Below are 26,460 nucleotides of genomic sequence, written 5' to 3' on the forward strand. Positions count from 1 at the left end.
TCTTTTCTATTCAGTCTCTCGGGAATAGAGAGGGTTAGGAATTGGGGAAACCAATTCCCTGACTGCAGAGGGGTGTGGCCAGCACCAAAAAGCAACACCAGCAAGCCACACATAAAATTCACTGACTGCAGAGGGGTGTGGCCAGCACCAGAAGGCACAGTTCCCCATCCCAAGAAATTTCCCACCTACATGGCAGGTGAGGACACTAAGGCCTTCTTCAAAAAGGTTAAAAGGACCTGCCATGGGTACAGCATCCCTGAAGACCAGTACAAGGACTGGTCAGGAAAAAGAACTTTTGCTGTCTATTACAATTATTCCATCCCCATGCTACTGGGGGAAGACTTGGCCAACCATGTGCAGCTGGCCAAGAGGGGGGGAGTGGTCACCCGCGGCCAGGCCAAACAAGCAGGCACTCCCATCCCTGTTCCTGAGCCATCCACCAGGACCCTGTCTGTGTTACCAGAGACCCAGACAGAGGTGGTGAAACCGGATCCCATGCCAACAACTACAGCAGCCATAGTACATCCAGTCCCAGGACCGGAACTGGAAAAGCAACCAGCGGCAGAACCAGCGCCAGCACTGACGCCAGCGCTTGCAACTCCACCGCCAGGGGGCGCCAACGGGCCTAAACTGGCAGAAGCAGCAGACAACTCTACCCAAGAGGCTCAGCCAAAGCCTGATATATCACCTTGTGCACCAGCGGAGAGCGGTTCACAGTCAACGAAAACAACCTCATCACCTACATCGCTTCCACAGGGACCAAGCCCAAGTCCACAGTCTAAGGAGGAACTGGTGTCTCCCGCCTCAAGGGAACAGTTCCAGACTGAGCAGGAAGCCGATGACAGCCTTAAAAAAGCTTGGGCGGCGGCACGAAGCAACCCACCGCCTCTCAGCTCTTCTACCCAATTCCAGTTTGTTGTAAAACAAGGACTTTTATATAAGGACATTCTTTCTGGTGGACACCAGGAAGGCCAGCATCCTCAAAGACAGTTGGTAGTTCCAACTAAGTACTGGGACAAGCTCTTAAGCTTGGGCCCTGACATCCCAGTGGGCATTCTGGGGTCAACAAAGCAAAAACAGATTAAAAACATTCCTTCCACTGGGAGGGGATGGGCAAGGACGTTGCCAAGTATGTCCGCTCAAATGCATACAAAGTGTTCTTCAGTGTCAAATATCTTGTTGTTTACATACTTAGTAGTATATGTAATAGTGCATGTGTTTTGTTTATCTGTTTATGTTACAGTGCTAGGAGGAAATCACCACCAGTAGTTCCCACTGTTGGCGATTTGGGGGGCGTGTCATAAACAGATAGTTAAGGGTTAAAGTCTGTTTTACCTGTAAAGGGTTAACATGTAGTACCTGGTGACCACCTGACCAGAGGACCAATCAGAGATAAGATTTTTTCAAATCTCTGTGGAGGGAAGCCTTTGTCTGTGTGAGAACTGGTTTTGGATTTAACAGAAGACAGTCATGTCTCCAAGTTCTCCTGGAGTAGTTTCTACTAATTAATAGTGAGTATTAATTAGAAAGGCGAATTAGTCTTATGGTTTGATTTCTATATTTGCAATTGTGTGTTTGCTAAAGGAAATGCTTTATTCCTGTTTGCTGATATTGCTTTTACTGAGAAAAGGGGGAGAGGGGATTCTCTCCAGAGATTGATAAGGTTATACCCTATGAGTGTCCAGCTTGGGCTCATAGAGATTCTGTACTTTCTTTTTGTTCTCTTAATAAATTCTTTTCTTTTCTTTGGACTTGGTTAATTCCTTCCCTTGGGGAAATTCAGGGGAAGGGGAGGGGGAAGTGGGCTGCTTCCCTGTGTGTAGAGATTCAAGGCGTTTGAATCCAGGCACCTCTGTCTCCAGAGCAGGCTGGAGAGGGAGGAGGGGGGAGGTTCCTCCTCTGTGAATTGATCTGTGTTCCCAAGGGGGGAAACAGGGGTGTCCCGGCCCACGGAATTGACCGGGTGGTGGCAGCCGAAGGGGAGACCTACCCTAGGATTTTGGGGTGGGGGGAAGACATGCGGGTCCTCACTTTGAAACCGCCCAGTTTCAAGTGAGGGTAGACTCCTGACACCATGTTAGTCTGGATCTGTAAAAAGCAACAAAGAGTCCTGTGGCACTTTATAGACTAACAGACATATTGGAGCATAAGCTTTTGTGGGTGAATACTCACTTTGTCGGATGTGAAAGATATGCTCCAATACATCCGTTAGTCTGTAAGGTGCCACAGGACTCTTTGTCGCTTGTTTAGATTTAGTCAACTAATTTTTATCTATTTTATAATATATTTTCATACTCCCAGAGACGTGATGGCATACTTTAAAAATCAAATGGCTTCACCAAAACAAATATCATCAAAATGTGTATGCAAGCAAATAATCCCATGTTTAACTGCTTGAAGAAAAAGATACATCGTATTTACTCTCTAGGTCATCAGTTGGGATTGTGTCCAGGTCAGAAATGACCAAAAGAAATCACTGTCCAGTAGATGTTAGATGGTATATATTTAATGTGTGTGATCTAAGCCATAAAACAATGCCATCACCACTGCAGCTACAGGCACCACCTGGCAGTCTTGTAGTCAGTCTCTTCTCAGAGGCCATGGAGGATGAACTATTCATTTCACCATAGAGGTAACTTGACTAGGTCAGCATTGAGACATGTTAGCAGAGCAATGTTGGAGAAATTTCAACTGTTGCTGCCCATAATGTTCTTGTTTTGTGATGAATTTCCAGGGTGCTTAGTCCAACACTTTTCAAATTAACTATTCATCAGTTCATGTTTCCATATTGGGAAATAATTTAATTTAATTTTTAAAATACACTTTTTAGGGCTTTACAATGTTAGCATTAAAAATAACCTCCCTTATAGGAAAAAATTGACACATTTATGCCCATAAAATTCAGAAACTTCATATATTAGAATTAAGCCATTGTTTTGTAATGTTCGATATGTCCTTAAGGCAGTAAAAATAAAAACAGCTGAGTTGTTAAAGGTTGAAAAATTAGTTATTGAACAGCAGGGATATGGAGGTGGGAGGTGAAGTTCTGCAATTATGCAGATTCATCACATGTTCAAACTTACTTAGAGGTGCTCAAACAGGGGTGCCATTTAGGGGACGCTGCTGCCCCTCCCGCATGATCCCTCCCCCCCCCCCCCCCGAGTTTCATACAGGAAGTGTGCTCCAGGCAGAGCTCCTAATTACAGCACAGGTGTTAGTGTGGAACATGAGTTCTGAAAAGGAGAAATGCCCCTGGGGCAGAGTGTCAATATTTTGTTTACAAACAGAGGCAGGGTGATCATACCATACAACAATTGTGGCCCGACGCTGTCTTCCAACACCAACTGCAATGTCTGCCAGCAAGCCTGTGGCTCAAGAATTGGACTCCTCAGTCACCAAAGGACCCATGAAAAATAAAGCCTGTGAAAGAGATCATCCTCCACCTAGAGGGATTGCTGATGATTAAGATGAGAAAGGGCTGGTAATTTCCTGTAACACAGGAATCCCTCTTCAGGAGAGGGGGAGGGGAGAGGGGGTTGAAGAGGGAATGCAGGGGACTCAGAAGAAATGTAGCCAAGCCCTCTGAGCCAAGGTTACATTCAGAAAAGAGGGAGATTTGAGGGGCATAGGTGAAAAGAAGGGGACAAAACCCTGGGGCGGGAGAGCAGTGGTATAGAGAGGTTCCCACTTACGTGGTCTCATCACCATAGTATCTAAGCACCTCCCAATGTCTAACATTTCTCCTGGATAAGATGGCTCAGATATTTAAGTATGAACTGTATTGTTATTGAGCACTTTTTAATATGTGAGTGGAATCACTGATGGTAATAGAAGTTTTACCTGATTAAGGACTAGAAGATTTGACCCTCCAACTTTCCTTCAAGACAAAGATCTGCCCAGAGCTCCTGTGCCTGTTTATTTTCCTTTCCTGCCTGCAGTGGCTCTGAGATTTTCTAATCTATTATTTGCCCCCAGCAGGGGCAATTTAAACTCACAGGACCTTGCAAAAGTTAAATGATCTTTTCTACTTTTGGTGAACTATAAAAAAGTGATAGAAAATAATGTAGATTTTTCTACAGTTTTTTCAATTGTTGTATTCAAGAGTTAGTAACAAAGTCAGAATATACATTAAAATTTTAGACGTAACCAGTGTCCCTTAAGTGACTTGACCCAAGGTGTAGGAACATGTTACTATTAGAGCTGAGTGTGTCTAATATTTATTTAATTCTCTTTTTTAATACAGGAATTCGTTACAGTGCTCCTATCAGCTAATTTCTAAGTTATCTGTTTAAAAACAAAACAAAACAAAAAACCACCTAGAGTTTTCAGTTGCCTAAGTAGCCCCTGGAATCATTGTTGAAGTTGCGCCCCTACCCCACCTACCAAAATCTAAAATGGCGTCCCGGTGCTCAAGAGACTAGAGTAGTAGCCATGGAATAGTTCCTCTTCTTTAAAGTGCTCTGGGGGAAGAATTCCTTCCTCTCTTGCAGTCCTCTGAGGAGCTTTCCAGCACACAGCCTGTTTGGTTGTGCTGTGCTGTATTTTGGGGCAAAATTGATATGCTTCACACATCTATTATTTCAGGCTGTCTGCAAATTCAGGAAGAGCTCACTGCATTGGTTTACTTTGAGACCATATTCAGAAGATTAGTTAAATTCTGCAGAAATGGATGGATGTTTACCCCACTTGCCAATGAAAGTTTCCTAATTGCCATTGGATTTCTTCAGTCCTGTTTTAATGTGCCAACTGTTTATTGTATTATAACTGCTTCATAATTTGGGCTGACAAAAGAAATAGAATTTTCACTGACAGATCATAACTCTTCCCTTGGACCTTTTGGTCTCTATTAGGTGTATATCACATAATTATTTTAATAGTTCCTAACTGTATGTTTTAATATGGAGCCTACATAGGACTACTGTCACAAATCTATTGCAGGTTAAGAGTGTAAGTACGGTAACCAGTAATCATTACTTACGTATTCTAAGTGAAGTTCACTGACATGCCAGTTTCAGCAACTTTATTGGAGACACAGGCCATTTTGATTCTTCCTGAACTCTGTTTTTATTGTAGATAGAGAAAATTTCAAAATGGTCTGTTTGTCCACTAAAGTTGGTGAAACTGGCATGTCAGTGAACTTCACTTAGAATACGTGAATAAAGATTACTGGTTACCGTACTTACACTCTAGGCTCTTAACCTGCAATCAGATTTGTGACAATACCACAGTCGGAAAGCTCCATTGATTTTATTGGGATTATAAGAAGTGAGGTAGTGTGGGATATTGCCCAGATTTCCTAGAATGCAACAACATAAACCTAGAAGTGCAACATGGTAAGTGTGGACAGGCCATTTTGTTTGAAACAGGTTTTCCCAAGAAGAATGCTGATGTGTGCATATGCTGTCCTATTCCCAGTAAATGTGATTTGTCTTTCTACCGAAGAGGTTTAGAACCTAAAGAAAAATACTGACTCTTATGTCCCTGGGTTTTGAGGGTATCTATGAAATTTTGGCAGCAAAATATGCAAACCATGGATAATTAGTGGGGACATTAAAAAGGCCACTATATCTTCCCTGATTATTGGAAAACTAATGTTGTGCAGGAAACTGGAGGCCTTGGAAAATAGCTGTAAAAACAAGAATTTGAGTCCTTGGAATGAAAGAGTATGTAGTTCTGATGATATGTAAATAATCAAAGAGCAGCTGTCAACTGATATAAAAACTTGGGGAGAAGTTTCTCTTAGAAACAGTTTTGCCTAGGTAATGTTTTCTGAACCTTCTCTGCTTTTTTAATGAGGATATTCACATGAAAAAATAACATCTAAGAATTTATGTTCATCTGCTGGTGGACGTAGATCATTCTGACACTGTTTTATGGCAGGAAGTATCATTCTGACACTTGCACTGCAGCTCACCACGTATGAGAATGAAGCATCTTACAAGCTGCCTTTACACTGCTAAGTCTACTTCTAAGTCTAGCAGTGCCCTGGTATTATTATTATGGTGTACTATTATTAATGATTAATTATTTAACATCTATATTGTGGTAGAAGACAGCCAGGTGGGGCCTCATTCTGCTAGGCACGGTACAAACATCAAGAAAATGACAATCGCTGCTCCAAAGAGCCTACAATCTAAAAAGACAATAAATACCAAGTTAAAGAAACTACACACGGGTCAAGGTAGGTTCCTGGGAAGACAAGGTAACAAAAATAATTAGCTAAGAATTGCACTGTCCTATCAAGAGCAGTAATCACAAGTAGCCACCTACCTAAAAGTTTCCTCTGATACACATATTTCAGAGTATTAATTATATGTGCCACCCTTCAAGCATAAACCAGCAGATTCCATACAAGAATGGGATAGGTGTGTGTTTAGCCGGAAGGACAATAGTATGTGATGGCATATGATGAACCTGAAGGGAGATAGATATGATATAGACCATGATTTCCTCTGTGTGTGTATAGTACCTATCAAAATGGGGCCTCAATCTTACTTTTGAGGTCTTTGGTAATACCTGATGCAATAATACTGCACTCCCATTTAAATTTCAGTAGTGGAGTTTAGAACTTCTGTATTTATAGAATTATTACTACACAGCCTCTTCTGTTATTAATCCCTAATTTAAATGACCAATCTCTGTGTCATCATTAATCATCTCCGCTGTAGATAATTGTGATGTCACGCAGCATTATGATTTTAATAGAAAAATAATCAAAAGGAGCTAGTAAATCCTTAAGAAACCACATTTTGATGCTCACTGACAATATATAATTGCAAATGAAAGAATCCTAGGGCAAGAAGGAACCTCAAGCAATCATCTAGTCCAGCCCACTGCTCTGAGGCAGAACCAAGTATATCTAGGCCCTCACAGACGGGTGTTTGTTTAACCTGTTCTTAAAAACTCCAATGACAGAGATTCCACAACCTCCCTTGGAAGTCTATTCCAGTGCTTAACTAATTCTTACAGTTAGAAAATTGTTCCTAATATCTAACCTAAATCTCCCTTGCTACAGATTAAACCCGTTACTTCTTGTCCAACCTTCAGTGGACATGGAAAACAAGTGAGCACTGCCCTGTTCTTAACATCCCTTAACATGCATATATGTTAATACAACATTGTAAAGATTTTATTGGTGATTACAGTAGGCGCATTTAAAATTCCTCTTGAATTAGAATTACTGATCTAACATTGCAATAGAGCTCATTTACCTGAAATCTGCACTTTGTTGCCTCAGAACAGACTAACTCAATAATGTCTTTAGTACGCTACTTGATTTCTTGTTCAGTTGGCCTGATCCAGATAGTTTCCAAAGGTTTGCACAGGCTTTTACACCTTGGAACCTGAGAAATATTTTTGTAGTGAATAACTTCCTTGGAGAATTGAGCTGTTATCACTCTAAATTACAAGATGTGTCAGTTCCTACAATTTTTAAAGTATTTTTTTCTAATGTTTAAATGAGTGGGCTTTTTCCTTTAGTAATTGTATGAGTAGGAGGAACTATTAACAAATGTTCATATTACTGTAGTGTAGCATAAAAGTATAATTGCATACTGAACTCTTACTTTCCATTAAAATTTTCTTAAGTGCTTTTGTTAATCTGAAAGTTCTTTCCAGATATCTTGAAAAAATATATATTATTTTTCCTTGCTATGCAGTCATCCATTTTCAAGAGCAGGGTTAATTGTTTATATTCCCCTGCAGATCTTCAGTATTCTACAGGAAGACCTGTATGCAGTGAATAAAAAGATTCATGTTTCTTTGTTTGTTTGTTTTTTGCATAAAGCCTGTCTTCACAAATTTCTATTTCTTGGAAGGATGGAGGAGGAATTATAGCATCCTCCTTCCAAGAGCCTTCAAACTTTTAACCAAATGTAGATACTTGTATTTTAGTAGTATTTGTGTATTTGGTTTTTTACTATTCAACAATTGAAAAAAAACTTTAGGTGTCCTTGACAACATCTTAAAAATATACTGATAAATAAACAGATTCTTAGATTAAATGCCCAGCAACAGCATAGATATTATAAAATTTAAATCACACACTCATCTAAGGTTTCCTACACAAGTCTCTCACACATTATCAATCACCCACCTTCCCATGGATGAGAGAGAAAATATGGGATTTGCAGCACTCCCTAAGAGTTAACAAACTTGAGTTACTATGAATCAAGGCAAGAAGCAAATTCCAAAGATGTCATTCCCTAACAAAGAGCATCATTCCAGAAGTCTCCTTTCTCTCAAATGTTTATAGACAACATTTAAAGAGAGAAATGGGGTTATAATATATCATTTTCCTGTATTTTCTTCAGGTGTATTTCAAAGTCTTTCATTACCAGCGATTGCTTTTTTATTGTTATTATTTTATTCTTTGGAGACATATGTTTCATCAACAATAACAAGTCTATTGATTCTTCTGATTATAAACATGAGAAATCATCTGCCTAGTTCATCTGAGGGACTTGAATCTCTCAGATGAGTGCCCTAGCACTGGGCTATAGATGGAGTGTCTCTGATTTTGACCAAAAACTCCATCCTGGACCTGAGAAACCTTTCTGACAAAAGTTTTGTCAAAACTGTGTTGAACCCTGGGTTTACTGTATCCCAGGTGAGTGCCCCTAACCACTGAACTACAGAGTCACTTTCTCTTTCTCTCCATCCAGCCAAAGAGATTGAAAAAGAGACTGAATCCCCAGCCTGGTGGTTAGGGCACTCACCTGAGATGTGGGAGACACAGATTCAAGTCAGGCAGAATAAGGACTTTACACCTGGGTTTCCCACTTTCCTAATGAGTGTCTTGGCTATTCTGAAGTGTCTCTCTAGTTTTGACCAGAAATTCCATTGTAGATCTGAAAACTTTCTTGATGAACCTGTATTTTTCTAATGAGAAGACATTCATAGGAAAGATCCCAATCAGCTCTAGTTACTACACTAAATATAGATCTGTAACTTCACTCTAGTGATGTGATCATGATGAACTACAGACTGTCATATAACTCCAAAAGGGAAAAAAAATACATATCGAGTCTTGACAGGTGCACTTTGGAGACTTTAAACCCAATGAGTTTCAAGATCAGAATTGTAGTTACTGGATCATAAAGTCAGTAAGAGTAAAAAGAAATTACTGCGTTTATGTAAGTATTTGCAAGACGATTTAAATGCATGACAAATTTGAGGTAGCCATCTTCTATTCCATTTAGTGAATTGCTTGTTTAATTGTGGAGACTTTGAATACTTCACAAATAATTTTGCTATATAGAGTGATTAATTATCTCACTTATTTTGAGCAAAATGTGTCATGATTCTGAATACTTGTGTGTCACTTAAGTCATGTTCAAAACTATCATATTATAATTACAGATCCTCCAGTTCAAGGAGTTTATTTAAAATATGAGTTTTTGAAGGGAGTTTTGGAAAGTGTGTGTGTATGTGTGTAATCAAATGTAATTATATATAAAATATACTTTGTTGACCACCAAGAATCTGAATCACTACAAATACTTCCTAATATTGATATTTTCTACATCTGTGTATGTGTGTGTTTGTGTTTTTTTATATATATATATGTGTGTGTGTGTGTGTGTGTATGTATATATATATATATATACGCGCGCGCACACACACACACACACAGAGAGATAAATATCAATATTGGCATTTGGGATTTCAGGAAGAGAAAGGGCTATAGTTAAAACATAAAATGAGTATTTTATTACTTTCAGATACAAGCGAGTGCATTTTACTTAAACGAACTGTATCCCTTTTCTAAGGCCCCAGTTCAGCAAAGCACTCACACCAAGAAGAGAAAATGTGCTCTTAAAATTTAAATCAGACCAAAATGTACATTTTCCTGTGGTGTAGGGGTGGGAGGGAGACATGAGGAAGATCTTTACCAAAGTCATAACTCATTTTAATTTATTCATTTAAATTTGATGGCCAAACACTTTATGTATCATCTCTGTATATTTTAAATACTTATATGATGATGGTTTGCCTGATCTGGACCTAAATCATTACAATGGTGCTAAAAACATTGTAACCCAATCATAGAAACGCAGGGCTGGAAGGGATTTTGAGAAGTCATCAAGTCTAGCCCTGTATGCTGAGGCAGGGCCAGGTAAACCTAGATGGTCTCAGACAAGTGTTTATGCCTGTTTCCACATTTGTACTATATTTCCCCTTAAAATTGGTGCATGTCTCTAACTAATATTCACTTCATAATTAGAAATGTGCATTACTCCGTACTCCAATTAAGTCAGTTGCTCCCCTTAGGTACCAAAGAACCCCTTTACAAACATCATACACTCTATAATATTATTTGTTAGCAGAAAACATTTGTTTGACCTTGTGTCCTACAGTACACTTTTCTTCCTTTGAGTAAGTCCACACTTACAGTGGCATGTAGAGTATGCCCAGCTAGCATGGGTGTAGATGGCGAGGCAGAGTTTAGGCGAATAGAATAGTGTCCTACATGTCGAACCCTTAGTATATACCCTACATATTTCTCTACACGTCCAAGCAGTGCCTCCCCCATCTTCACTATTTTTAGCAATGTAGCGTCTTGCTATCTCTCTGCTTCCGGAGCCTTTCCCTGCCACAGTGAAAGACCTCAGCAGTGGGGAAGAGCTTGTGGGTGGGAGGTTCTCGCAGCTCACCATCTGCTAGAGCCATCCCTTGCCATAGTGAAAGGCTTTGGTAGTGAGGAGCTGCTGTAACCGTTTCCCACTACCTCCCTCCTGCCTGAGCCTTTCACTGCCTTGAGGAGCTAAACCTGGCGAGTGTGGACACAGCTGCATAACTGCATTTGGAGGATGGGGGCATCCCTAATATGAGCATCAACCATTTCTAATATAGAAATAATATCCCAACTGGTAGATTTTTCCACCTTTTGACTCATACTGTAATAGCTTTGTCAGGGAAGCTGAAGTTTTCTGATTATTTGTGCATGAATAGTGTGATGTTCCCCTCTGGTGTTGGCTGGACTAGTGATCTGCTAGGTCACTCCAATCCTTGACTCTGGGAGCCAGCCTTACCCTGCTCTGCTGTGAGAATCCCCACTCCTGAGCTGTTCATGCACAGCCTCTGGCATGTAAGCTGCTCCTGGGATTATGCAACCGAACAACACTAGCCAATATCTCCAGTCCCAGACACAACCCTAGGAACCTCCGTCTTGCAGTGTCCAGTTATGCCTACTGGATGCTGCAAGCTTATATGAGTTTGTCAATTTAACAAAGAAATTGATATGTACCAGGCTTGTTATCCCCAGGGGCGTCTCTGACATGCTTCAAACCAAATGCACTGCTTCAGGTAGAATAAACAAACAGATGTATTAAATACAAAATAGAGTATAAGTGGTTATAAGTCAAAGCACAAGAAGTCAGATTTGGTCAACTGAAATAAAAGCAAAATGCATTCTAAGCTCATCTTAATACTTTCAATGCCCTTACAAACTTAGATGCATCTCACCACCAGGCTGGCTGGTTGCCTTTCAGCCAGGCTCTCCCCTTTGATCAGCGCTTCAGTCGCTTGGTGGTGATGTCTGTAGATGGAAGTGGAAGAGAGCGAAAGAGCATGGCAAACATCTCTCCCTTTTATCATGTCCTTTCTTCCCTCTTGGCTTTGCCCCCCGCCTCTCTCAGAGTCAGGTGAGCATTACCTCATCGCAGTCTCAAACTGACCAAAGGAAGGGAGGTGACTCACTCAAGAGTCCAACAGATCCTTTGTTGTTGCCAAGGCCAGTGCCCTTTGTTCCTGTGAGGCGGGGCTGGGTTTGTCCCATATATACCCTGACGAGGTGTAAAATGCCCCTCTACTTCTGGAGAGTTTTTGTCTGGGCTTGCTTTAAGCCACGAGGACACATTCTCAGCCTCATAACTATATAGATGAAATTACAACCTATAACATTACTATAACAATGATTACTATAACATTACAATAATAACAATCCTCAGTGCATCACGAGCCTTCCAAAGACACCCAACATGACAAACTTTGCATTAGATACCACACAATCATAAGGATGAACGTGGGGGTGCTGGGTGTTCCCCGGAGGTACAGAATGTCACAATAGCTACACTCAGCGTCTTTTATTTCTTTAAATGATGTATAGTATAGATGTATAGTGTGATTCCCAGTCCTGGTTTCCAGACTGGGAGGCCTGTGGAGGCAACATGCTCAACTCTGGAAGAAGAGAATCCCTCCTGTCAGTCTGAAGTGTCCCTCTGACTGATCTTAGAATGGCATTGATGAGCTCCAAAGTAACTTTAGCAAAGGAAAATAATGGCAATGTGGGGCCGGGGAGTTTAGAGGGATACCTTTGGGACATGAGGTGGAAAAAAGTCCTCTAAAAATATGCCAATAAGAACTCTGTGTAGCAATGTCTGCTTGTTTCAAACAAATTGAAATACATTCTTGCCAGCTGAAAATTGTTAGTAACACCACTATATTTTAAGGGTATGCACATGATGTACTTACTTAAATAACTATACCTACAGCCACAAGTAATTATATGGCAGAGACTTTTCACTTTGGCATAGTTCTGTGAACCGGAGTTCCTATTTTGTCCGCAACTTGTGTAAGGATGTTTATGGCTGAGGCAATTCAGAAGTTTTAATCCAGCTACATCAGATTCACAATCCATAGATATTCAGATCATGAGTTAAAAGAAAAAATCCTATGGGGCTTTTGCAACTGCTGTAGCTATGATTTGCCAGGTAAGAAGCTAAAAATAAATCAGCCAATGAGAAGATTTCAGATTAGCTTTAATTTTGTTCAAATTTTAACTCCTGTGGGATTTTTCCTTTTCTGTGTCATCAAAGAAATTGACAGGATACACTGGCAAAATGCAAGGAGGTGTAGATGTATTGGGATCACCTCATATGGTGATGTATTATGCTTTTCTGATTTTCAAATGCCCTTTAAAATGAATATAATAGCACAATGAAAAACGTGTAGGATCCTATGAATGCCTGGAAGTTCTTTGATAAATGTACATTGCACTTCCCAAAGCCTCTAGGCCATGATTCAGGAAGGTATTTAAGCACATGAATACTTTAAAGTGTGTCAGTGTTCTGACTACAGTGGAACTACTCATGTGCTTAAAATTATGCACATACTTGATGAGAGCCAATATTTAAAAGTTTGAGTGACTTTTTTCAAAAGAACCTAAATCATTTACCGGCAATAAGTCCTATTGAAAGTCAAACCTAAGTCACTTTGGCACTCTGGAAATTTTGCCCTGTCACACTAGTTCCAGTCAGGGGCGGCTATAGGATTTGCGCTGCCCCAAGCAGGGCGGCACGCCGCAGAGGGCACTCTGGTGGTTGCCGGTCCCGCGGCTCTGGTGGACCTCCTGCAGATGTGCCTGCGGAGGGTCCGCTGGTCCCGTGGCTCCGGTGGACCTCCCGCAGGCATGCCTGCAGATGCTCCACCGGGCCTGTGGGACCAGCGGACCCTCCGCAGGCACATCTGCGGGAGGTCCACCGGAGCCGCGGGACCAGCGGACCTTCCACAGGCATGCCTGCGGGAGGTCCACCGGAGCCACCTGCCGCCCTCCCGCGGGATGCCGCCCCAAGCGCGCGCTTGGCGCGCTGGGGTCTGGAGCCGGCCCTGGTTCCAGTGGAATTAACTATAGCAGTGAAATGAGTTAAAAAATAATCTCTATTAAAAACTGTCTTTTTTTAAGGGTTATAACTTGACTTTAAAATTCTCTTCAGATTGAAGGCTTTCATACAATTTTTCAACCTAGAAATAATTCCCCAGGAATAAAAATTGCATTTTATTAAAAATAAATAAATAAATAAATATAAAAATAAAAAAAAGTAATTTCAAGTTCTTTACTTTGGATTGTTTCTTCCTCTTGGTCTATTAGAGTTCAAACCAGAATTATTTTAATTTAAAAACCAGCTAATATGTAATACCTTTTTCTTCAGTAATATAAAATTTTAATTTCATATGTAAATTGATTGTTTCATACTCAAACCAAAAGAACGTATAATTTTGCTGGCACAACTGAGACAAGAGCAAAATGTATTCCTTAATTTTTTATATTCTTTTAAAATTTTATTTTGTAAGCATTATAACAGTACTTTCTGTGTACGTCATATTTTATCTTTTGTACTTTACATTCCACATCAAAAATATAGACACTGCGTATTCACAAATTTGGATGCTGGTGCACAAAAACAAATGAATCAAAACTTGCTCATGGGTGGGGGAGAGATTTCCTATGAATGTTGAGTCCTTTTTTATTTCCTCAGAAAAAATAGAAGAGTGAGCTGGTCTTTGCTTGCAGCAACACTTTTTCACTTCTGCAGCAGCATATGTAAACTGCTAATTTTCAGATTTGTTCTCTGTATTTTTTTCATTTTTTTGAAGGGGAATATTGATCACGTACATCAGTGAAGGACATATTTTAGTAACTACCACTTCAAAAAGAATCTAACATGTGACCCCTTCATTCATTCATTCATTCTTCCATTTTTTTTAAATGACAAAACTGATGTCATCCTGCATATATGGCAAAAGAAAATGTACAGTAGTTTAAGTATGATAATTGGCATAAATAATTGACACAAATTTGTAAATCATTATATATTAATGAATATTCATGTGTGTGTGTAAATATGTGAGTATGCTGTGCGTATTCAGGAATTTTATCACTTTCTTTTAAGCAGAAGTTTTAAAATTAGAGTTGTGCTACAAAGATGTATCTTCAGACTATGGAAAATGAGTATATCCGATATTGTGTGTATAAATGACTTTGAGCTTTTAACAGCAATTTGCAAAAAGGGAGTGGTTGCTGCAACTAGAAATGATAAATAATCTGGCAGTTTACTTTAGACACTAATGGAACCTAAAAGCTTTTAATATGACAAAAATCTCACCAACTTTGGTGATTCATAATAGGATCGTTTTTGTTACACAGGTTGGTCATATAGTTGACAGTTTTCTCCTTTTGTGACTCTCTCCTATAAATTATTGTACTGTGTTATCTGAGTGAAAAGCCATTATAGTTGTATGGAAGAATATAACAACATTTCTTCTAAGGATTAAAAGCAATTTCCAACAGGAAATTTCCTACACGCCCTCCTTTTTCTTTTTTTGTAGTAGTTTCAGTGGAAGTCCCAGAATTTAATCCTCAAAGAAAATGTACCACTATTGTGAACTATCTCAAAACTGTATCATACTGTGTGAAATTTATTTTTACACAATTGTATTTCTTCATGGTACAGTGATTTCCATTTACTATATATTGGTTTATACATACTGAAATGTAGTAAAGCTGGTCTGGTGTATAACGTGATATGTATTGTATTAAACTGCAGTTTCTAAAACAACACAGATTGCAGAATCCTCTTTAGACATTCAGTGCTAAGTCTAATGAAATTTATGTTTAGCTTTGACCGCTTCCCTTTTCACTGTTTTGACAGTAGTCATCCCTGTAAGTGCTCTCCATAGCAGGCTCCAGTAGCTTGAATGTAAGCTGATCTGTGTTTTGTATAAATGTGTTGTCTGCTGACCTAGAGAAGAACACTTGCATCAGCTACATTGATCAATCCACATCACTTCTCATCATTTAGTAGACAATTAATACTGCAGTGTAAAGACTCCCCAGAGCACTTGTTTAGAGCTGGATCGCTTTACAGAGGAACCACAGGAGCTGTGCACAAGCAGAGGAGTGGGGAGGGAAAGCTAACTAGAAAAAAAGAAAAGCATAAGAAAACTACATATACTGACCAAATTAATTTGCATTTCAGTTGTCAGGCTTCCACCCTGATAACTTTGAAATTGCATTGGTTTCTGCTTTAAATGCTTTTGGAAAAATTCCATGTTTGTAGATTGTGCCTGGGTTTAGATGTTTGTGTTTTTTGTTTTTGTTTGTTTGGGTTTTTTAAATTATTTTAAAGGTGCTTTATTGAAAAGACAGCAAAATAATACTGGGGCACATCTGTGTACGTAATTCCTGAAAAATATGCACTCCATTGTAACAGTCATAAAGCTTGATGTTTAATTATAAAATGGCAAATACTTTTCAGTCTCATAGGTTGCGAACCTGGCATCTTTCAAAAACACTGATTTTACATGTTTTAGTCTTTTATTTTATTTTGTTAAGAAAATATTTCAGTAGAGGGGATATGGGTTGGTTGTTTTGATGTCTTTCATTGTTGTAGGCCAAACACAGGATTCTGAACTAAGGTGTTGGCTGAATTGTTTCTAAAAAATATTTGTAATTTTTAAGTTTGCACGTGAATTCTGTTACTGAGCAGGGCTCTTAAAGCATGTACTTGTAAATCTTTAAAGCTTTGCATTTCATCTTTAGAGATCATCATAAGAAATCAAATGAAAAGAATTTTCTAATAAAGGGCAATATTGTTGCATGTCCTACGTGCCTATGCAGGGGAGAAAGGGAGTGTAAGTTGCCCCCTTCATGTCTTTACAGGCTTCCCATGTTACTATACAGCGTGGAGAACAGCCATCACACCTCTCCTCCTTTCAAAGCAGATAGATTGATAGGAGAAGGGAATGAGCAGAATCAAGACTTGGAGGGGAAGTAAACTGCTACTGGTATAGACCAGTAGCAAATTACTTCTCCCCAGTGCTCAGCACAACTACACATTGCCCATTGCTCAGGACATACAATGATGATATAGCCCACAGTGATTTCAGAGTATTTCAGAATTCACTGTAAACATGTTAGTGCTCACTTGCTATATCACTCAATTTCATTTCACATTTATTTGGGGTGAAGTGGCCAGCTTTTTCAACAAAGCGTTTTCAGGCTCTGAACTTTGTGACTCCTTAGCTAGGAAATGTTATTTACTCCTTCCTATAACAGAAGAACTAATGAAAATTAGTGGGCAGCAGATTTAAAGCAAACAAAAGGAAGTATTTCTTAACACATCGCACAATCAACCTATGGAATTCTTTGCCAGGGGATGTTGTGAAGGCTGAGACTGTAATAGGGTTCCAAAAAACTAGATAAGTTCATGGAGGATAGACCCATCAATGGCTAATAGCCAGGATGGGCAGGGATGGTGTCCCTAGTCTTTGTTTGCCAGAAGCTGGGAATGAGCAACAGGGGATGGATCCACTTGATGATTACCTGTTCTGTTCATTCCCTCTGGGGCACCTGGCATTGGCCACTCTCGGAAGACAGGATACTGGGCTAGATGGACCCAGGGCCGGCTCCAGGGTTTTTGCCTCCCCAAGTGGCAATCGCGATCGGCGGCAAGTCGGCAGTAGCTCCACTGCACTGCTTTCTTTTTCGGCGGCACTTCGGCAGCAGATCCTTCCCTCCGAGAGGGACCCGCTGTCGAAGAGCCCGACGTGCCGCCCCTTCCCCTTGGCCGCCCCAAGCACCTGCTTCCTGAGCTGGTGCCTGGAGCCGGCCCTGGATGGACCTTTGGTCTGACCCCATATGGCCGTCTTGTGTTCTTATGTAGGATCTGTTCTTATGAGACAGTGATGTAGAAATATATTTTTCTAAGTGAGATGTCAGTCACTGTGATGCACCATTTTAGTCCACATTATTTTTGTTGTCTGGGTATACCACAAGAAGGACAGGAGACTTGTTATGGATTTTAATCAGGCCACAGCTTTATTATATAGATGTCTGGGACTACCCGGCAGATAAAGTATACAGTGCAGGCAAATCCATGCTTATTTAAATCAGTTCTCCAGGGCTTTCACCAGCCCCCCTTTGTTTAATCCAGGTCCCCCAGCCGACCCATGGCTTGGACCTTACCATCCACCAGCCTCATGCGATTTGGAAGTTTGGGGATTGATAACCTGTACCACTGCCATGTTATTGTGCCAGAGGCACTTGCTTAGGTGCACTTGCTGAGTGACCAGTTGAGCATGGTCCCCTGCAACTGCCACCCTTTGCCAGAGGCACATCCGTATATTGCCCCCAAATTAATAACCATTTGTACCTGCACAATGATACCCCATTAAATTGAATTAGAAAACTTTTCCACACCTACAAGTCTTACTACATCTGTGTAGTGACTCGTACGTAATTGTGTGGTCTGTTTTTGCCCCGTCGCAACAACCCTGCAAGCAAAGTTCAGCTCCAAGCCCAGGTAGGTTAATGTAGTGTAAAGGTTTTTGTTTGTTTAACCCAGCTATTTCTTTGTTTAACCCAGCTGAAATGTGCCCAACAGGTGAAAACAGTCATTTGACCCAGCTCACCCTGTGAACAAAATTATGCAAATAATGCACTATTTGGTTTAGTTCCCCGGGCCGCACCGTTGCCCAGTGCAACATTGTACTGAATTTATGAAAGGTTACACAGGATACTGAACAGCCCATGGGCATAGCCTTGTGGAAATAAAATTGCCGGCGGCAGGCGTCTTGCAAACATGCCTGTATTTACAGGGGTTGCGGAAACGACCATCATTATTAAATGCCCAGCAAATACTATTATGGGTCTGGGACCCCTTTCGAGCTTGTTGTGGTATGAACAAACCCATGGCGGCCTGGGGGTTATGCCTTTGAACCACAGTGTGTGATGCCACCTTAATTTAAGCTGGCTATGACAAGCCCCCAAACATATTGGGTGCCCGCCTAATTATATTTGTTTAATTAACAAAGGCCAAGCTGCTGTCTGAGTAGGCCTGTACCATAAGACCCGCCTAGATGACGAGGGCAGACTCCCAAATTTTTTCAAATTCTGAGCACCATTGGCCTCTTGGGCAGTCCGCTGTTTTGCTTGGCTTGTCCATTTTTACTGTCTGTGAACACCTTCCTGTTCTATAGGGATATTACATGCACAAATTTGCCTGTGAGTGAATTATATATTTAGTTGCACTGAGTAGGTGAACTCCCATTGGGTAATCTACCCCGGCATAACCATACTGAGGATGCATGTAGGGAGTTCTGCAGAGCCCTGCTCCTCATAGGCCCCGCGGGAGTGTCTACTCTGTCCCCTGTGGTTACATGCCCTGATGTCTGATGATTTGCCATGTGCCTTTCCCTGTCCTGCTGCTGAAACTTAAGCCCATGCTGAGCCTACCCTGTCACCCTGTGCAAAGCCCTCACATCTAGCTGCTGTTGTAAATGCAAATTAGCTTGCAGCAGCTGTGTAATACCGCCATTGCCCCCCACTGAAGGTGCCACCCTTAGGTGGGTTTGCCCAGGCTTCTCGACCTTCCACTCCTGGGCCTAGAGTATTTAATACCCCAATTGGCTGACTCTTGTTCCCCTTAGGTGCACTTGCTGAGTGACCCGTTGAGCACGGTCCCCTGCAACTGCCACCCTTTGCCAGGCTGGAAGGCCGGATACCACCTCTGCCACCCATTTCCGCAACCTCTGTGTGGTTTAGATTACACTCACCCTCGGGATCAGCATTACCACCATCCCTTGTGTTAGGTGGAAGAAAACATCCTGTTTTTAGGTGATCTTGTGCCCTTTGAAGCATTGTAATGCTGTGAGAAAACCTCAGAAATGACGTCACTGACCATTTGCTGCACATCTTAGCTGACTGCCCCATTAATGCACACAGCCTGCTCACCTGAATACGTGGACACTTCCCTATAATCATTTGCCTCCCTTAGTCTATGAGGCTTCCCTGGGTTATGCCTTGGGTCAGAGATTGGCAACCTTTGGCACGTGGCACGTTGCCCACCAGGGTAAGCACCATGGTAACTGTGTCCACAGGTTCGGCCGATCGTGGCTCCCACTGGCCACAGTTTGCTGCTCCAGGCCAATGGGGATGGCGGGAAACAGCGGCCAGCACATCCCTCGGCCCATGCCTTTTCCCGCAGCCCCCATTGGCCTGGAGCAGCGAACCACAGCTAGTGGGAGCCGCGATCGTCCAAACCTGCAGGTGCGACAGATAAACAAACCAGCCCGGTCCGTCCACATGCCAAAGGTTGCTGATACCTGCCTTGGGTTATTAAACACACCACCCTGGGCAGTAGTAGTCCAGGTACTTGTGAGCCCCCCTGCCCCTGCTGCAAGACTATGTCTTGGGTTCCCTTCCAGTCCCTGGGCTCCCTTGGGGCGTCCCTGCCTGTGCCTGTCCCCTTTCCAGCAAAGGTATAGGCATGAAACAGTATTTTTTTCCCTTGCTCTGTCCCTATCCCTCCCTCCCCCACCCCCATTGCCCCTTGCCTTGCTCCCTCCTCCTCCCAGGAGACCCCAGGCTTGCTCCAAGTGAAATGAGAGGAGGGTCCAAACCCATGTTGACGTTTATAACTCCTCATTCCTAGGTGGTGAGTCATCCACCACGCTGACTGCTTTTCCAGCAGCTATATTTTTCCCTTCATCCCACCAGCCAGAAAGCCTTGGCCTGATCTCCCGGCCAGCCAGAACCCCACCACACCCCCATCCCCCTCACCCCACTTAAAGTGCAGGGTGGTGACTATGAGCTTTCCTTGTTATGTTGTACTTGCATATTTTGCGTCCTTGCCAAGTCCCCTTCCCCGATTTCAACTTGCAAGGCCAGCTGGTACATGAAGCAGGTAAGTACGTTGTCTTCCTTACCCCTCCCCCTCCCCCCGCCCCCAGCAACGCACATTGCTTGTTTGCTTTGCAAACTCTGAGTGTTTCAAGCCTGGTCTACACTAGGCGTTTAAACCGGTTTTAGGAGCGTAAAACCAATTTAACGCCACACCCGTCCACACTAAGAGGCCCTTTATATCGGTATAAAGGGCTCTTTAAACCGGTTTCTGTACTCCTCCCTAACGAGAGGAGTAGCGCTAATATCGGTATTACCATATCGGATTAGGGTTAGTGTGGCCGCAGATCGACGGTATTGGCCTCCGGGCGGTATCCCACAGTGCAACACTGACCGCTCTGGACAGCAATCTGAACTCGGATGCAGTGGCCAGGTAGACAGGAAAAGCCCCGCGAACTTTTGAATATTTCCTGTTTGCCCAGCGTGGAGCTCCGATCAGCACGTGTGGTGATGCAGTTAAAAATCAAAATAAAGAAAGAGCTCCCGCATGGACGATGCGGACGTGATCGCTGTAAGGGCAGGCAAATCTGTTCTATCAGCGCTCCGTTACAGAAGACGAAATTCAAAATCATTTTTAAAAAATCTCCAGACAGATGCCATAGCAGGGACTCAGCGCACTGCTGCGTGACAAGCGTAACGGAAAGCCAAAGAATCAAATGGACGCTCATGGACTGGAGGACTCAAGCTATCCCACAGTTCCTGCAGTCTTTGAAAAGCATTTGCATTCTTGGCTGAGCTCCAAATGCTTCTAGGGTCAAAAACAGTGTCCGCGGTGGGTCAGGGCATAGCTAGGCAATTTACGCACCCCCCCACCCACCCCCAGAAGTGAAAGGGAAAACAATCCTCTCTTGACTCTTTTACATGTCATCCTATCTTTACTGAATGCTGCAGATAGATGCGATGGTGCAGCACTCAACACCAACATCCTTGCTCCCCCCACGCTATGGATGGCTGATGGTGCAATATGGCTGGTATCCGTCCTCATCATCAGCCTATTGGCACATGGGGCAGTGCAAAAGGACTGGTAACCATGCTGACTAGCATCAGTAAGGTCAATCAAGGGCGCCTGGCCCTAATTTTTCCTGGTAGATGGTACAGTATGGCTGATAACCATCGTCATCATAGCAACAGGGGGCTGAACTCCATCAGCCCCCACCCTTCATGTGTAAAGAAAAGATTCAATTGCCCCTGGACTAGCAGAGGGATGCTGGGCTCCTCTCCTACACACTCCTTACTGTCCTGTCTGGACTATTATAGCAGCTGGAGGCTGCCTTCCACTCATATCTCACTAACAAGTCACTGTGTCTTATTCCTGCATTCTTTATTACTTCATCACACAAGTGGGGGGACAATGCTACGGTAGCCCAGGAAGGCTGAGGGAAGAACGGAATCAACAGGTGGGGTTGTTGCAGGAGCACCCCCTGTGAATAGCATACAGCTCATAATTTCTGCAGGATCTGACACAGAGCAGCTGTGCTCTCTGGTTCTATGATACAGTGGTTCTCTAGTACACTTGCCCATATTCTAGGCAGGACTGATTCTATTTTTAGATACCAAAAAGGAGGGATTGACTCAGGGAGTCATTCCCAATTTTGGCTCTTGCGCCCCTGGCTAAGAGCAGCCAGGGGCACTTATGACAGCAACAGATGGAGCAGTGCAAAAGGACTAGTAGCCACGATCATCTTATTACCAATTTATGGCATGGTAGATGGTACAATATGGCTGGTAACCATCTCTGCTATCATGCAAAAGCAAAAGCATGCTGCTGTGTAGCGCTGCTGAATCGCCTCTGTGAGCGGCATCTAGTAGACATACGGTGACAGTCACAAAAGGCTAAACAGGCTCCATGATTGCCATGCTATGGCATCTGCCAGGGCAATCCAGGGAAAAAAGGCACGAAATGCTTGTCTGCCGTTGCTTTCCCAGCGGAAGGAGTGACTGACGACATTTACCCAGAACCACCCGCGACAATGATTTTGCCGCATCAGGCACTGGGATCTCAACCCGGAAATTCCAAGGGGCGGGGTAGGCTGCGGGAACTATGGGATAGCTACGGAATAGCTACCCATAGTGCAATGCTCCAGAAATCGATGCTAGCCTCGGACCGTGGACGCACACCACCGATTTAATGTGTTTATTGTGGCCGCGCACACTCGATTTTATACAATCTGTTTTGTTAAACCGGTTTATGTAAATTCGGAATAATCCCGTAGTGTAGACATACCCTCAGACACTGTGTCAATCACTGTGATGCACCATTTTAGTCCACATTATTTTTGTTCTCTGTAATCTGAAAGTAAAATGTATCCTGACACTGTGAGCAGGGATCTGTATTTGGGATTCTTCTAAGCCAGGGGTAGGCAACCTATGGCACGGGTGCCGAAGGCGTCACGCGAGCTGATTTTCAGTGGCACTCACACTGCCTGGGTCCTGGCCACCATCTAGGAGGCTCTGCATTTTAATTTAATTTTAAATGAAGCTTCTTAAACATTTTAAAAACCTTATTTCCTTTACATACAACAATAGTTTAATTATATATTATAGACTTATAGAAAGAGGCCTTCTAAAAACGTTAAAATGTATGACTGGCACGCGAAACCTTAAATTAGAGTGAATAAATGAAGACTCGGCACACCACTTCTGAAAGGTTGCCAACCCCTGCTCTAAGCTGTAGTGTCCTCTTGTTTTTATTCCCACCACAGCTAATGTTGTAATACAATTTTCCTCTTAATGGGACTTTTCTAACTTTCTAGTCCTGTTCTGACTTAAAGCTGGTCAGGCAGGTCATCCACATGGAATTTGAAGTCAACAAAGATGAATGTGGATGATTGTGATGCAAGGAAGAGGGAGAGCCAGGAATTGAATATGAGGATAAGAGCAACATAGCAGGAGGTTGGAAAGAAGACATGGACAAAGTGCTGTTCATGGGAGGAGAAAGAATAAGGAGGGAGAGACAGGTGAGGTTGGAAGTGACAGAAGCTATAGCACAGAAGCCCGATGCCTCTTTCGCAGTCTCTGGAAGACAACTCAGGCCTGGTCTACACTGGGGGAGAGGCGGAGGGGGATCGATCTAAGATATGCAACTTCAGCTATGAGAATAGCATAGCCGAAGTCGACGTATCTTAGATAGAATTAAAATTACTTGGTTCGTGTCCTCACGGTGCTGTATCGACAGCCGCGTCTCCCCCGTCAACTTTGCTTCTGCCTCTCGCCGAGCTGGAGTTCAGCAGTCAACGGCAGAGCAATCGGGGATCAATTTATCGCGTCTACACTACACGCGATAAATCGATCCCCAACAGATAGATCGCTACCCGCTGATCCGGCGGGTAGTGTAGACGTACCCTCAGGGTGAGTAATGGATCTAAGGGCTGTTTTGCTTAAGGCAAGAAGAACACACATGATTTATGTACAGTATCGGCTATGTGATTTATTAAAATTAAAAAAAAAACACGGTTATTCTGATGTACAGAATAAATATTTACACTGTCAGGTGGACACTGGACTTTCTGAATATATGCTTCCTGGCATTTACAGCACTGTCTGATTTGATGAACAAGAGCACAAGGGTCATTCTGGAGTCCAGATCTCGAATGTAGCAAGTTCAACATAAGCCCTCTAAGCCAGAAGAACTCAAACTGTGGTCTGTAGCGAGCTGGATAATTATATGGTGCTGGCTTTTATTGTTTCCAGCTGCTAAATCACATTAGAAGACAGCTGAAACTACATTAACTATTTTCCTTATGTTGTTTTTGTTTATGTAGTAAGAAATTGTTGTAGTTGTTACAGGGATATTGTATGACATGGGTGGGATGGAAAGTGGACTGGATAGTGAAGAATGAGAGAGGAATTGGTCTTGAAAATAGTCTCCATGTTGAGTTGCAGTCCACACTCTGAAAAGCTTTAAAACTGCTGGGCTAAACCAATATATTTTCTATCCAGGTTACTGATCACAGAAATATTTTAAATGTTGATTTTTAGTTTTGCACGTGGTTATATTAATGCTTGTAATAGTTACATTTTAATAGCATATTTTAGCATAACACAACACCAGGCCTGCATGGCAGACGCCGTGAATCCAGTTCAGTTGTCTCATTCTTGCTCTTCTTTTCCATCTGAACTGAGACATTGTTTCTTTAATTTTTACTTACAATACTGTATGCACAGTTGGTTTTTTTTTAATTTAAAAGTAACTATAGTTCTGTCTAAGCCATATTTGGGCAAGGACCTAGCCAATATTGGCTAGCGTGTTACATAGATATAAGAGCAATATAAATAGAAGCTATCCAAAATAATTTTCAGATCATCTTGGCCAATAATTACAATGTTACCATTTGAAATTATCTTTCCATATGTACACTTACTGTGGCAGGCGGGTAAGGGAATTTTTAAATGTTACCTCATAATAATTAGTTCTCAGTATTCAGTAATAATTCAAAATAGGGTTTTTTTGAGGTGTTGATGAGTCAGTGAGCAAGTGCCTAAGCTAAGAATTTATCTAAATAAGGGTCTTCTCTGTACAGGTACTACAGAGCGAGTGTGTTTGATCCAGGGAACAGTTGAAGCGCTGAATGCAGTTCATGGCTTCATTGCTGAAAAGATTCGTGAAATGCCTCAAAATGTGGCCAAGACAGAACCAGTCAGCATTCTGCAGCCCCAGACCACTGTTAATCCAGACCGCATCAAACAAGTGAGTTTTTGGTTGGGAAAACAGAGGCACATCAGCTGCTTAGCGTTAACTTCTTTTATAAAGAGCCTTAAATGTTTAACATTAAATGTTTTACATTAAAGAGTTTGCATTAAATGTGTTTTAGGGGAATGTCAGTGGTTTTATTTTTCTCTACGAATTTTCTGATCTCCCTTTGCTTACAGTTCTGTTCTATATTCAGTTTTTCCTCATCAGTATTTATACATAATATCTTATAAATTCAAACACCATTATATGATATGTATCCTTCATATGCTTCTTTTCTTTATTGTTTCAGGGAACACATTTTTCTGTTTTATTTGAGATTTAAAATATGGGCCTCTCTGTAAATCATTAAGATTTATTACAGTTCAGGAAAAATGGACCCAACAAATTTCCTCACTCTTGTGTTTCAAAACAAATTATTTTTGATTTATTGTTTGGGTCATATTATGTACATTTAAAAGACCTACATCATAAAGCTGATGCTTGCAAATGTAAAGATATTTTGTTGTGGGTATTTTCAGCTATTTTAATCTATGCAATTTTTATCATCCTTGCATAAAGCTTGTATTGGCTTATCTTCAAATATTAGTACGTTTTGTGTAACTGTAAGGCAGTCACATACAAGGTATAATGATCCAACAGCCTTCTTTTATTGAGTCACATTTTCCAAGAAAATTTGAAACTGAGAAAAACATATCCACTAACAAGGCTCAAACACAATGACTTAAGTAACTTTAAATTTATAATTTGTTTGGTTTGTTACTTCTGGAAGAGGAGAGAGAAAATTAAATGAATGTGCATTCAGAGGGAAGTTTCTTTTATCTATCTAAACATCATGATCATATTGCTGCCCTAAATATCCCAGAAAACCTCCACTCCCCATTACAGTGGGAACCTGCTTATACAGGGCAGGGATGAAGAAAAGTCTGTAGGCTTAATGCTTGCGATTACAGAGTTGAGAGTTAGAAAAATACTTGAATAAAAAACCACACACCCAATATTGTTTTCTGAATGTAGCCTGTCTCCACCCCAGCACTCTCAAGCCTCACTTATATAGGCTTGTTTGCTCAAGTTTTCAAGCAGATTGCAGGAGGTGTGGTGGGTTAAGAGTGGAGGTCCCTTGAGTAGTTGGACTCTAAGCTGTTTAGAGTTTTGTAGATAGTATTGAATATCTTGAATTTCACCTGAAAATTGACTGACATCTTTTGTAGAGTCTGAAGATTGGTGTGATATGTTCTTGCCAGTCCACCTTGTTCAGAAGATGTACGGTTGCTTTCTGCACTTGCTGAACCTTCCAAGCAGCTTTCAC

At 41.7% G+C, this 26,460-nt stretch overlaps 1 protein-coding gene across 11 annotated transcripts in view; it reads left to right on the plus strand.

Moving 5' to 3' along the window:
- Positions 1-26,460, plus strand: part of NOVA1 (NOVA alternative splicing regulator 1) — a 250,784-nt gene that overhangs the window by 180,645 nt on the left and 43,679 nt on the right. For all 11 annotated transcript variants that reach the window (XM_045015315.1, XM_045015311.1, XM_045015316.1 and 8 more), the window contains one exon: positions 24,982-25,148. In XM_045015315.1, coding sequence (XP_044871250.1) covers positions 25,068-25,148 — 81 coding nt within the window. In that variant the 5' untranslated portion in view covers positions 24,982-25,067. The remainder of the gene's footprint in view (positions 1-24,981; positions 25,149-26,460) is intronic.

This window comes from Mauremys mutica, chromosome 4 (assembly GCF_020497125.1).
Source record: "Mauremys mutica isolate MM-2020 ecotype Southern chromosome 4, ASM2049712v1, whole genome shotgun sequence".
In the NCBI taxonomy this organism is placed as follows: domain Eukaryota; kingdom Metazoa; phylum Chordata; order Testudines; family Geoemydidae; genus Mauremys; species Mauremys mutica.